Here is a 13,525-nt window from a genome sequence, read left to right on the forward strand (position 1 = left end):
GAGAACTACTTTGGGGTTGTTGGGTTTTTAAAGGATGGTCTGAAGGGGTAATTAGTGTTTAAATAGTTATTTTTAGGTTTAAACAGTGACCTCTGAGGGCAATGAACCAATGACATGGAATCAGCCTGATGCCACCCATGAGGGGCATTGCCCAGCTCTGCAGAGTCCCAGTTCCCACTGGAGGCTGTGCTGAGGTACCCTGGCATTCCCACAGCACCTCCAGGGACACCCAGCGAGCAGGGAATAGCAGGAGGCTGTGGAATCAACACCCCACTGCAATGATGTCCCCAGGTTTCATTATCCTGTGTGACACCCTGCAATGACAGTGCCCAAACACCCCCTGCAATGGCCCCAGGACACCCAAGCAGTGGGCTCTGGGGTCCCTGAGTGTCACCCTGGGAACCAGGAGAGGCAGAGATCCTGCTGGAAGCTCTCTGTGTCCCAAATCCTTGGGTGGCTTGCTGCTGCTGCTGAGCCATTCCAGCAGGACATGCAGGGACACAGTGAGCTTGGCAGCTGAGGCTGGCAGTGTGCACTGCTCTGGGATGCTGTCCATGGCTTTATTCCCATAAAATCAGAATCCAGCACAACCTCCCACTGTAGTGTCCTGCACAGGGATGGGAGACATCCAAACCAGGAGTGGAGGAGCAACACAAGTCACGTCAGGGACAGAGTGGGGGACACCTGGGGGACAACAAAGCTCATGGGGAGCTGGAGGGGACACTTGCCTTGGCCAGAGTCTTTTTGGAGTAGATGTCAGTGCGAAGGCCAAAGTTCTGCAGGTCAGTTGGCTTCTCCTTGTTTTTCTCAGGGAAGCTCAGCATCTGCTGGGCAGCTGGAACCTGGGAACAAACATTACAGGGGAGAGGGGCAGCAATTGAAAACTATCCAAGGGTTTCAGACCAACACCCCACAGAACATGGACTGGACAGAGAAGCTGAACACAAGCCCAAGACACTGAAACAGTGTTTGAGCAGTGTGTGAGTGGTTCTGCACAGAACTGCCCCAGATGCTGGGCCCAGCTGGCAGCAAGGGGACATTTCCCAGGTGCTCAGCAAGGGGGACATTTCCCCCAGCTGCTTAGACAGGAAGGGGACACTTCCTCCACCTGCCCAGCAAGGGGGGACATTCTCCAGCTGGGCAGCAAGGGGACGTTCCCCCAGCTGCTCAGCACGGGGGACACTTCCTCCACCTGCCCAGCAAGGGGATATTCCCCAGCTGCCCAGCTAGGGGAACATTCCCCCAGGTGGGCAGCAAGGGGGACATTTTCCCAGCCTTCAGACAAGGAACATTCTCCAGCTGCCCAGCAAGGGGACACTTCCCCAGCTATCAAGGGACATTTCCCAGCTGTTGAGCAAGGGGACATTTCCCCAGCTGTCAGGGGACACTTCCCCAGCTGTCAAGGGACATTTCCCAGCTGTTGAGCAAGGGGACACTTCCCCAGCTGTCAGGGGACATTTCCCAGCCCCAGGCTCACCTGCGGGGTGCGGATGTGCAGCGGCATCAGCCCCGAGGGGGTGTCGGCCAGCACGTTGAAGTGGGGGGTCGGGGGGGGCCCCATGGCCATGGGGCGGCTCTCGGGGTCCACCTGGTAGTTGATGAGCCCCCACTGCTCCAGGAAGGCGTGGACCCTGTGAGGAACAGCACAGATCCAGCCTTTGCCATAAAGGTTTGCTCGTGCTTCGTGTGGGAGGGGACAAAGGATGGAGCTGATGGTGCTGGATCAAAACCAGACCCAGAAACTCCTCTAGTCCTTCATTAATCCCAAAGAGCAAAACAAATCCCAGAGCAGGAGCTCTGTGCACACCTGAGGGCACTGCAGTGTGATGGATAAACCAAAGTGTGGACACTGACTGTGCCCAGTTCTGGGCCCCAAAGAAAGACCCTGAGGGGCTGGAGCGTGTCCAGGGAATGGAGCTGGGAAGGGACCTGAGAATCCCTGAGGAGCTGGGCAGGGGCTGGAGAATCCCTGAGGGAGCTGGGAAGGGGCTGCAGAATCCCTGAGGAGCTGGGAAGGGGCTCAGCCTGGAGCAAAGGAGGCTCAGGGGCCCTTGTGGCTCTGCACAGCTCCTGCCAGGAGAGGACAGCCGGGGGGATTTGGGATCTTATCCCAGGGAGCAGGGACAGGAGCAGAGGGAACGGCCTCAGGCTGGGCCAGGGCAGCTCAGGGTGGGCACAGCAGGAATTTCCCCATGGAAAGGGTGCTCAGGGTTAGGGTTGCCCAGGGAGGTGCCCAAGGGAGGCCTGGATGTGGCACTCAGTGCAGTGCTAGGGACAGGGCAGGGGCTGGGCTCAATCTTTGGAGAACTTTTCCACCCTCGGTTATTCCACGATGCTGCTGATGCCTGGGAATGCCCAGAATCTGCAGGCCCCAAAGGCTCATCCCCCCAAGGTCCCCAAAGGCCCCAGAGGCCCCAGAGGGCAGGCTGTCACCTCATGACAGCACAGACATCCCCGGTGAGGTTCCTCCTGCAGGCAGTGCTGGTCAGGTACTCCTGCGGGTTCAGCCGGTACGTGTCGATCATGAAGTTCCTGTAGGCCAGGTATCTGCAACACAACAGCCACAGCTGTGGCCCCCAGCTCCTCCACAGCTCAGGGCAGGCATTTCAGCACTCACACCCCCAAACACCCATCTCTGACCAGGAAACACCAGCAGATCCCTTTCATTGCTGCCATTTCAGAAGCAGCACCAAAACCAACGGGGAAATGGAATTCACACTCTCACACTCTTCCCGACTGTTTCACTCTGGATTTTCCCCTGTGTTTGGATTAGCAGCACATGGAAACATGTTGAAATTGTAAACCAGACAATTATCTGTTGCAGCTTGGTCACTGAGCAAATATCCCCACAACAGAATAGAAGCTGCAGGATGAAAATAAAGGTGGCTGGTCTTCACACAGGAACAGGATAAATAATCCTGCTGCATCCCTGTGTGAAGGAAAAAAGCTGCACAGAAAAGCAGAAGTGGATGGAACACTGCTGTGGCTGCATGTGGAGTTTTTAATGGATGAAGGGATGAGGCAGGAAAGGCTGGAGAACAGCAACATGGAGAAGAAAAAACCTTTGAAAAGCAGAGGACAAGAGCCCAGAGCCAGCACAGCTGGGAACGGCTGGAGCAGAAACAATCCCTCAGAGATTCCCCATTTCAGTAAGATTCTGGAATATACTGATGCTTCCTAATACAAATTATCCCAAGGAAAATAACCTGCCATAAAATTATTGATAGCCCTGCTCTTCAGAGGGAACAAACCCCATCTGCCACAGGCAGGCTGGCACCATCCAGGCTGGATGGGGCTTGGAGACACCTGGACTATGGAAGTGTCCCTGCCCATGGCAGGTTGGTGGAATGAGATGGGCTTTAAGGTCCTTTTGTACCCAAATTACTGCAGGATTCTGTTTAGTGAGTATCCAATGCAAAGCTGTGTGTAAAACAGTGGTTTTAGAGCAGATTTCTGCCTTTGGAAAATTCCAGGGGGGAATGTTTCACATGCAGTGTGTGAAGCAGCTGGGAACCAAAAATATAAATCATCCAGGCAAGGCCTGAGCAGGCAGATGCTGCAAGCACATGTCCCTGCCAAAATCCCACATCTTCCTCCTGACCAGATCATATGTGCAACTGGCTGGAAGAAAATTGCTGGAGTAGGTGTTTGGCTCCATGTGGGATGCTTGGGAGGCAAGAAACAAAAAGGAGCTTCTTCCACAGAGGAACACTGAGAACATTCCTGAATGCTCTGGGGAGGAGGGGAAGAACCTGCCCAGAACAGGTCCTGGCTGCAGGAATTAGTATTGATTAGCAAAGGTCACATCAGGAGGAGGAGAGAGAAGCACGAGACAGAAACACCCCCAGGTTGGTTCTGAAGGGAGATGGTTCTGAGCCAGGAGCCATCAGATAAACCCTGGCAGCAGTGAGAGCTCCAGCAGGATTTATCTGAATCCCTTTCCAGCCAGGGCCACCCCAGGCACTGCTGTCACAGGGATGAACCTGAGTGAGCTCCTCCAGCACGGTGTTCTGGCCTGAACATTCAGCTGAGGCCACTCTGCTCCATTCAGGGGGATGTTCCTCTCTTATCCCAAAAGAAATCACAGAGCCAGGACCACGTGCTGCTCCTACAACCCCACAATGGCCCCACAACCACACCTCCAGAGTGACAGCACTGGCAGGAGTGCCCAGGCTGCTCCCATGGCAGGCAGGGAGCAGGGGCAGCCCAGGGAGGAGCAGCAGGAGCACTGATGGGTGATGCCAGCTGCAGGAGGGCACCTGGGCCTGCAGTGACAACCACAGGGGCCACAGACCCAGGAGAGGAACATTCCTTCCCCATTGCAGCTGCCTGCTGCCTCTCACTCTGAGGAACCCCCAAACTGCAAAAGCTGCTGGAACAGAGGCAGTGCTGGATGAGCCTTGGAACAAACCCATTTGGAATGGCAGGAGTGGAACAAGAGGATCTTTGCAGCCCCTTGCCCCAAGCCCTGCTGGGGCTCTGGGCTCCAGCTGTGCTTCCCCTGCACTCCCACATGCAGAGAAGCTGGGAGGGCAGAGCAAGGACTGGGAATCCCTGGGGTGCCAGGAGCCTCAGGGGTGTCTGAGCCAAGCTCCTGCTCAAACCAGAAATTGTCACCAGGTTTCTTAGGGCTTTGTCCAGGCAGGCCTGAAAGGCTCCAAGGAGCAGCAATCCCAACTTCCCAGTGCCTTGCCTTGTTCAGAGCTTAGAAGTCCCCTTGTCTCCAGCCAGAAGCTGCTGTTCCATGCCAGCCTGAGCTGTTTCTGCCTGGCACAGACCCAGGGACAGCCTGGGGCAGGACACAAACACCACCAGGGCCCCAGGAGAAAGGACAGTCCCCAATTCCTGTTTCTCTATCAGACCCAAAGCAGCACAGACCAACAGCCACACCTGAGGTGGGAGACTCCAGCACAAGGACAACCTCTGCAGGGATTGCAACCTCTGCAGGGACTGCAACCTCTGCAGGCTGAAGAGCTGGGAATGTTCCCCTGGAGAGGAGAAGCTCCAGGGAGAGCTCAGAGCCCCTGGCAGGGCCTGGAGGGGCTCCAGGAGAGCTGGAGAGGGACTGGGGACAAGGATGGAGGGACAGGACACAGGGAATGGCTCCCAGTGCCAGAGGGCAGGGATGGGTGGGAGATTGGGAATTGGGAATTCCTGGCTGGGATGGAATTCCCAGAGCAGCTGGGGCTGCCCTGGATCCCTGGCAGTGCCCAAGGCTGGAGCAGCCTGGGACAGTGGAATTGTCCCTGCCATGGCAGGGGTGGCACTGGATGATCCTTAAGGTCCCTTCCAGCCCAAACCATCCTGGGCTCCCATGGAATGCTGTGTATCAGCAATGAAGGGCCCAGGTGACCTCAGGACAATGAGGAGATGCCTCAAACACTTCCTGTAGTACCTGATTGAAAAATCACCTTCTAAAATCCCCAAAAGCTGCTTTGGAGCCAAGCCAAGATCTGACACCAGGACAAAGTGACCCCAACCAGGCCAGTCCCACTGCCCACACTGGCCAGCACACACTGGGGTCCACATCCAGGATTTTTTGGTGTGAAATCTCAGGTTTAGGATCATTTTAATAGAAACAAACATATTGTTCAAAAGCCTTTGACCATATTTCCTTTATCAATGGCCTCTCAAGATCACTCTGAATAACCAAACTCAAACCAGAAAATTCACTCCACAGCCTGAGACAGGATCTACAACACACAGAAATACAGAAACAGAGCATGGCATGAGGAGAGAGGGAGGAATAAGCAGGATTGCTCCATTCTACCCTTTCATGGCACTTTAACATGACTTTGGAAGTGATCACATCTTGTACCACACAGACTTGAAGAATTTGTTCCACTATTACTTGGGGGAAAGCAGTTTTATTTTACCTGGATAACCAGTGGTAAATACCACTTTGGTGTTTAAACTTTTATCTCTACCATGACAGTCAGTGGCTCTGTCCCTACAGGAAGTATCAGGCTCACACACACCCAGCTGTGGCCACAGGATTTATGGGATGGGAAGCTCCTTTATCCTGCCACACTGTCCCTGCCCACATTCCCAGGTTTCACTCACATTTCTGGAGTCTTGGACTTGTTTTTCCCGTTGAAGAATTCTGGAAGCGCTCGACGTTCAATGACGTGGATGCTGCAACAGAAGAGTTCAGTGTCAGACCCTGAAACAGCCCTGGCTCCAGGAGGGATTCCAGGCTGCCACAAGTGTCCTCCCTCTAGAATCCCTAACTTCTCCTTAAGTCAACTTCTGAAGCAAAATAAAAAGGCTTTCAGGAGTAGAGATAAACACAGAATGGTCAGACAATGACTAGAGAAGAGAGAAAGGAATAAAGGTGGGAATTGGAGGGAAATCAATGTATGCAAAACCTGTTTGAAATCCTCTTCCTCATTCCCAACCCCTGAGAAGGCCCAGAAAGATTTCAGCACAAAGTATGGGAACCAGACCTAAACAAGAGTCACTTCCTTCAGCTCCCAGGCTGACTGGTGAGAAAACAAAACCAAGGGAAGCCTGCCTGTGGAATCCTCTGAATCCTTCCCCCTTCCCCCTCAGGGAATCCCCAGGGCTGTTGTGGAATCCTCTGAATGCTTCCCCCTCAGGGAAATCCCAGGGCCTTGCCTTGGAACAATTTCCCACAGTTTTCCCCACCTAGGCTGAAGCAGACTTCCCCATGGAGTCTTGCACACCACCATGAACCACTCCAGTTCCTTGCACATGCCCAAATTCTGGTGGTTTCTCCTTTCCCTGTCCCCTCACTGGCTGTGATACCCCTGGTTGCCAGCCCTGCCCTCCCTGTAGGGCAATGCCACCCCCATGTGTGCCCATCCTGAACCCTTTGTGCCACCCCTGCGCCCTCCCACACCTAACCTTGTGCAGAGCACATGGCCAGGTGTTTTATCCCTGATTTCCCTTGGCTGTGCTGGAATAAACCCTGCTGGAACTGACCCTACAAAAGGCCCTGCTGCCTGTCCTCACTGAGCTGGCCACAGTGAGTGTGGTGTGTGCACCTCAATGCCTCCTCAAGCAGCCTTTCCACAGGAGATCTCACTGGGGAACAGGATCCAGACAGCAGCCACCATCCCATGGAGCCCCCTGCTCCAGGTGCCCCTCACCATCCCATGGACCCCCCTGCCCCAGGTGCCCTCACCAGTTGTAGTCGAACCAGGAGGCGTAGCTGGGGATGATGATGTGGTTGGTCTGCTCGGTGACATTGTCCTCCCCCGTGTCCAGAGAGCGGCTCTGGTCACCCTTGTTGGGGTCCTCGTCCTCCTGGGGCACAGGGGGACACAGCAGGTGAGGGCACGGGGGTCCCTGAGCCCACAGACACTCTGTGACACCCCCACGAGCAGGGACAGCAGCACAGGGCCCACAGACACTCTGTGACACCCCCACGAGCAGGGACAGCAGCACAGGGCCCACAGACACTCTGTGACACCCCCATGAGCAGGAACAGCAGCACAGGGCCCACAGACACTCTGTGACACCCCTACAAGCAGGGACAGCAGCATAGGTGTCCCTGAGCCCACAGACACTCTGTGACACCCCCATGAGCAGGGACAGCAGCACAGGGCCCACAGACACTCTGTGACACCCCCACGAGCAGGGACAGCAGCACAGGGCCCACAGACACTCTGTGACACCCCCACGAGCAGGGACAGCAGCACAGGGCCCACAGACACTCTGTGACACCCCCACGAGCAGGGACAGCAGCACAGGGCCCACAGACACTCTGTGACACCTCCATGAGCAGGGACAGCAGCACAGGGCCCACAGACACTCTGTGACACCCCCACGAGCAGGGTGAGGGCAGCACAGGGCCCACAGACACTCTGTGACACCCCCACGAGCAGGGACAGCAGCACAGGGCCCACAGACACTCTGTGACACCCCCATGAGCAGGGACAGCAGCACAGGGGTCCCTGAGCCCATTCTGTGACACCCCCACGAGGAGCAGGTTCAGCTTTGGGCCCCCTCCGCTGACCCTCCTGTGAGCAGCTGCTGTTCTGCAACTCAAGTTCCAACTGCTGAGCCCCAGTGATGATGAGGAGGGCACAGAGGAGGCAGCAAAACAGGGTCAGGACGTGACAAGAACTGTACAAAACACCTCAGGTGTTGATTGAGTGACATTAAAAATAGCCAAGTGCCACAGGCAGAGCCTGAGGAGTCACTGGTATCAATAATGGATCATTATCTGTGATCAGATCTTTGTTTGAGCTCCCCCAAAGACAACAAGGTATCACTCTGAACACATTCAGGGATCTGACATCTGTTAAAAATAGTGCCTGGCATGCCACAAATGCAATTCAATACAGAAACTACCCCTGCAGCTCTACTGAAATGATCAGGGAGCCAAGGCAGGGTTTAGATTTTGTCCTAAAACTGAAAAAACAAAGCAAAACCTCTCTCTGAAAAATGCTTCTTGGAAAATACTCGGCATCTGTCTCCTCATTCTCCTTTCTGATACACCAGATTTAAAAATACCAAGTCATCCACAGAACCTGGAGAGTTCTATAATAACAAACCCTCCATCCTGTCAGTCAATGATTTAATCTTAAACTCATAGATCATTGGAAAATGAGTTCAGGTGAAGCTACTGAAGGTGAGGCTAAGATATTGACAGGACACAGGGAGTGACTTCAAAGAGAAAGAGGGCAGGGTTGGACACTGGAGGAACTGTTCCTGGTCAGGGGCCAGGATGGAAATCCCAGAGCAGCTGTGGCTGTCCCTGCTCCCTGGCAGTGTCCCAGGCCAGGCTGGGCAGGGGAAGGTGTCCCTGCCATGGCAGGGCTGGCACTGGGTGCTTTCCAAGGTCCCTTCCAGCCCAAACCCTCTGGGATTGTACAATCTCAGCTGTTACCACATTAAAGCAGCAGGTGCTGTTACCTTTCCTCCAGTCGCCACTGTCTCCTCATCCTGCTCATCTGAAAGGGAAAACCATTGAGAATTACACCAATAACCTCATTTAAATGCTCAGGAGCCTTTCCAGCAACACAACTGTTTAACTGGAAAGGACATTTAATTTCTTAGGGAAGGGAGGAGGGAAACAAAGGGGATCCCGCATCACTAAAGCAATTACACCTTTACCTATCCCAGACCAGGGAACAGGTAAGAATACAGGAAGAATAATTAGAATTTCTTAACACTTCAGAATCCACAATTAATTACTTCCTTTCCCAGTGTCTTAAATGACTTTTGTTTAATAAGATATGGGATACAAGTTTGTATCTCATGTCAAGGCTCAGCAAAGCTCAGGGAACCTGTGATTTACCCTGATTCCCTGTAAAAAAAAAAAAATAATTCTGCTAGAAAAGAGCTTGTATGTCATGTTAAAAAATAAAAATAACAGTAGCCTATGAGGGAACAGCCTTGCAGAGAAGAGCTGGTACACTGGAACTTGAATTAGGATGAAATATGAATTAATTCAACAAAACAGCAGAAGTAGAGACTGCTTTTTAAATTGAGAGATTTAGAAATATTTGAGATATATGCTAAAATATTGGCTGGAAGCAGGATTGAGGGTGAGAGGCTTTACCCAGGTCTGCCACGGTTCCTCCTTTGACGGGCGTGTTCTCACTGTCCTTCTTTGGGTTCACTGCAAGCACAGAGGGATGAGAGAGCAGCAGAGCTGCAGCCTGGCCCCGTTCCCCGGGCCCTCCTGCAGGTCAGGAGTTCACAGCAGCACAAGGGCCCGTTTGTCCCATTGCCCTGCATTCCCAGCTCCTCACAGCCCTGCCCAGCACACAGCAGGGCTCCAGTGCACATCCAAGCATCACCCAAACAGAGACTCCCAAAATTATTGCTGCCAGGGATGCTGAAGGAATTCTTTTTCCCAGAATTATTACTGCCCTGAAAAGGACTAAAAGCACTTGACACTAGCACATTTTCCACTCATTTAACATCCTTCTTCTGGGGGCTTGGCAGGGAAATACTTTGCTCCAGAAAACTCCATTTCCCCCAATATGAGCCAGTGAAAGGAAACATTTCAGCAGATCACTGCAAATCTATTTTTAAAAGTGTCTTTTATAAACGTAGTTTTGTATTTTAAAAGGCCAAAAGGAGGTGACACAGCTGCCCTTTTCAGCTGTTACATGCCTGACTAGATAAATTTGTGGGCAGAGATCCATGGCCATGGAGTATTTCGAAGATTTGACAAAATATAGACACAATTTTAATGCAGTTTCATTTCTACCATTCAAAGAGCCCCAAGTGCTCCCACATTTTACCATTTTTGGGAAGTACCACTTCCTCTATGTTGGGCACTGGGGTGGGATCCTCCATGTCCTTGGTGAGATCCTCCTGCTCATCCTCCTCCTTCTGCCCCCTCCTCTTGCCATAGAGAGCTGCTTGCCTGGAACAGAGCAGACACAGGGGCTGTGCCAGATGCTCCTGGACAGGGCTCAGTGCCAGGACAGGAGGCTCAAACCCTCCTGAAACCACTCTGGGAACAGGGGCAGAACCAGCCCCCAACTCAGGCTTTACACGTGGGAGGAGGAATTCAGATTATCAACTCATTCCTGAAAAACTTCCAGTTTTGTCTTATTAGAGCCCAACAGGTCCATAAACAAGACCTGAATTTTTAGCTTTGAAGTGCTCTCCTCCATACCCGCAAATAGTACCCCATAGTTAGTAATTAAGTTTTTAATTACTATTAAAAACTTCATTATTACTATTTAAGTAATAGTAATTAGGTTTTTATTTGGGTAAAATATTGGTAGAATAAGGAATTGCACAAACTGCTCAGGAATAATCCCTCAAGCCTATCCAGAAATAATTCCAGAGCCCCAGGTCACAGAGCTCTCCCCATAAGCATTTCCTGAATTTCTTCTCTCCCTCATCTCTTTTCACCTCGAATTCCAGGCCTCTGGACACTTGCAGACACTCACCCTTTCTTCCCTGTCTTTTTCCTGGACTCCACAGGAGTGGGAGGTGGAGAAGGGGAGTGTTTCCTCTTCCTTGTGCTGGCTGCAGCTTTCCTGTCCCTCCTCTCGGGGCTCCTCACGGGCTGGGAGGGAGCAGAGCTTTGAGTTACCCCCAAATTCTCCCACTGCAGGGCTGGAGGCTGCATCCTTCCTTAACCCACCCCAAAACAGGATGCCACAGCCTCTCTGGGCACCCTGTGCCAGGGCCTGCCCACCCTCCCAGGAACAATTCCCAATCTCCCATCCATCCCTGCCCTCTGGCACTGGGAGCCATTCCCTGTGTCCTGTCCCTCCATCCCTGTCCCCAGTCCCTCTCCAGCTCTCCTGGAGCCCCTCCAGGCCCTGCCAGGGGCTCTGAGCTCTTCCTGGACCCCTCCCTTTGCCAGCTCTGTGCATGCAGAGCCAAAGGACACTGCTGTTCCCCCAGGCCCCCCTCACCTCCTCGTTCTTCATGGAGATCCTCTGGCGGAAGCTGACGGATTTCCTGTTCTCATCCACCTCATAATCCTCCTCATTCATCCACTCATTGAACACATCCGTGTCCAGAATCCACTTGGCATGGACCTGCACACAGGAGACAGGGACAGGCTGATGCTCTGGGGAAAAACAGCTCCATGGGAGACCTCCCAGGGTTGGGGACATTCCTGGAGCTTCACCAGGTCTGAATGTCCCAATCCTCTGGTGTCACACACACTCCTGTAGTGTCCCAAACACTCCTGCAGTGTCCCAGTCCTCTGGTGTCACACACACTCCTGCAGTGTCCCAGTCCCTCTGGTGTCACACACACTCCTGCAGTGTCCCAATCCTCTGGTGTCACACACACTCCTGCAGTGTCCCAGTCCTCTGGTGTCACACACACTCCTGTAGTGTTCCAGTCCTCTGGTGTCACACACACTGCTGCAGTGTCCCAATCCTCTGGTGTCACACACACTCCTGCAGTGTCCCAACCCCTCTGGTGTCACACACACTCCTGCAGTGTCCCAACCCCTCTGGTGTCACACACACTCCTGCAGTGTCCCAACCCCTCTGGTGTCACACACACTCCTGCAGTGTCCCAATCCTCTGGTGTCACACACACTCCTGCAGTGTCCCAACCCTCTGGTGTCACACACACTCCTGCAGTGTCCCAACCCCTCTGGTGTCACACACACTCCTGGTGTGTCCCAGTCCCTCTGGTGTCACACACACTCCTGCAGTGTCCCAATCCTCTGGTGTCACACACACTCCTGCAGTGTCCCAACCCCTCTGGTGTCACACACACTCCTGCAGTGTCCCAATCCTCTGGTGTCACACACACTCCTGCAGTGTCCCAACCCTCTGGTGTCACACACACTCCTGCAGTGTCCCAACCCCTCTGGTGTCACACACACTCCTGGAGTGTCCCCAATCCTCTGGTGTCACACACACTCCTGCAGTGTCCCAATCCTCTGGTGTCACACACACTCCTGCAGTGTCCCAGTCCCTCTGGTGTCACACACACTCCTGCAGTGTCCCAATCCTCTGGTGTCACACACTCCTGCAGTGTCCCCAATCCTCTGGTGTCACACACACTCCTGCAGTGTCCCAACCCCTCTGGTGTCACACACACTCCTGCAGTGTCCCAGTCCCTCTGGTGTCACACACACTGCTGCAGTGTCCCAATCCTCTGGTGTCACACACACACACTCCTGCAGTGTCCCAGTCCCTCTGGTGTCACACACACTGCTGCAGTGTCCCAGTCCCTCTGGTGTCACACACACTCCTGCAGTGTCCCAGTCCCTCTGGTGTCACACACACACACTCCTGCAGTGTCCCAGTCCCTCTGGTGTCACACACACTCCTGCAGTGTCCCAGTCCCTCTGGTGTCACACACACTCCTGCAGTGTCCCAATCCTCTGGTGTCACACACACTCCTGCAGTGTCCCAATCCTCTGGTGTCACACACACTCCTGCAGTGTGTCAGTCCCTCTGGTGTCACACACACTGCTGCAGTGTCCCAATCCCTCTGGTGTCACACACACTCCTGCAGTGTCCCAACCCCTCTGGTGTCACACACACTCCTGCAGTGTCCCAGTCCCTCTGGTGTCACACACACTGCTGGCAGTGGCACAGGGCAGCACCACAAAGGATGAACAGGACTCACAACTCAACCTCTGCTCCTCAAGCACTTTCAGGCCTCCTGGAGTGGGAGGTCAGTTCTGAGAGCTGGGACAGCAGCTCTGGGTTACCAGTGCTCTCTGCATGCAGAAAATTGCCATCAACACCTCCTAAATACACACATCCCCTTGGCACGTGTGCCACGAACACCAAAGAGTGAGCAAGAGTTGGCCACTCCCTGGAGGGACAAAGCCAACTGTCAGGATTATAACACCCACCTTCAGATAGTTTGGTTTACACAGCTGGAAAACCTTCTGGTGCTTTACAGTAATTGATTACTGATTTATTAATACTTCACACAATTCTGACTGTTCCTAGTAAGGTTATTCCCCAAAATCCTGTTTTCCAATATGCTACAGGTGCTGGAACAGACTGCAAAGTCCTTTCAGCCTGGGCTGCTGTGACTCCAGGAGCACACACAGAACACGGCCAGGGGAACACAGTGAGTGCAGAACAACCAGAGCAGGGCC

The 13,525-nt window shown here is 53.4% G+C and overlaps 1 protein-coding gene across 2 annotated transcripts in view; it reads right to left on the bottom strand.

Moving 5' to 3' along the window:
• The window catches only part of SMARCC1 (SWI/SNF related, matrix associated, actin dependent regulator of chromatin subfamily c member 1), a 71,330-nt gene that overhangs the window by 39,359 nt on the left and 18,446 nt on the right, over positions 1-13,525 (bottom strand). For both annotated transcript variants that reach the window (XM_064703720.1, XM_064703721.1), the window contains exons 9-18: positions 11,358-11,483; positions 10,884-11,002; positions 10,224-10,348; positions 9,533-9,592; positions 8,884-8,921; positions 7,148-7,269; positions 6,064-6,135; positions 2,434-2,547; positions 1,478-1,631; positions 729-842 (exon numbers count right to left, since the gene is read on the bottom strand). In XM_064703720.1, coding sequence (XP_064559790.1) covers positions 729-842; positions 1,478-1,631; positions 2,434-2,547; positions 6,064-6,135; positions 7,148-7,269; positions 8,884-8,921; positions 9,533-9,592; positions 10,224-10,348; positions 10,884-11,002; positions 11,358-11,483 — 1,044 coding nt within the window. The remainder of the gene's footprint in view (positions 1-728; positions 843-1,477; positions 1,632-2,433; positions 2,548-6,063; positions 6,136-7,147; positions 7,270-8,883; positions 8,922-9,532; positions 9,593-10,223; positions 10,349-10,883; positions 11,003-11,357; positions 11,484-13,525) is intronic.

This window comes from Zonotrichia leucophrys, chromosome 2 (assembly GCF_028769735.1).
Source record: "Zonotrichia leucophrys gambelii isolate GWCS_2022_RI chromosome 2, RI_Zleu_2.0, whole genome shotgun sequence".
In the NCBI taxonomy this organism is placed as follows: Eukaryota; Metazoa; Chordata; class Aves; order Passeriformes; family Passerellidae; genus Zonotrichia; species Zonotrichia leucophrys.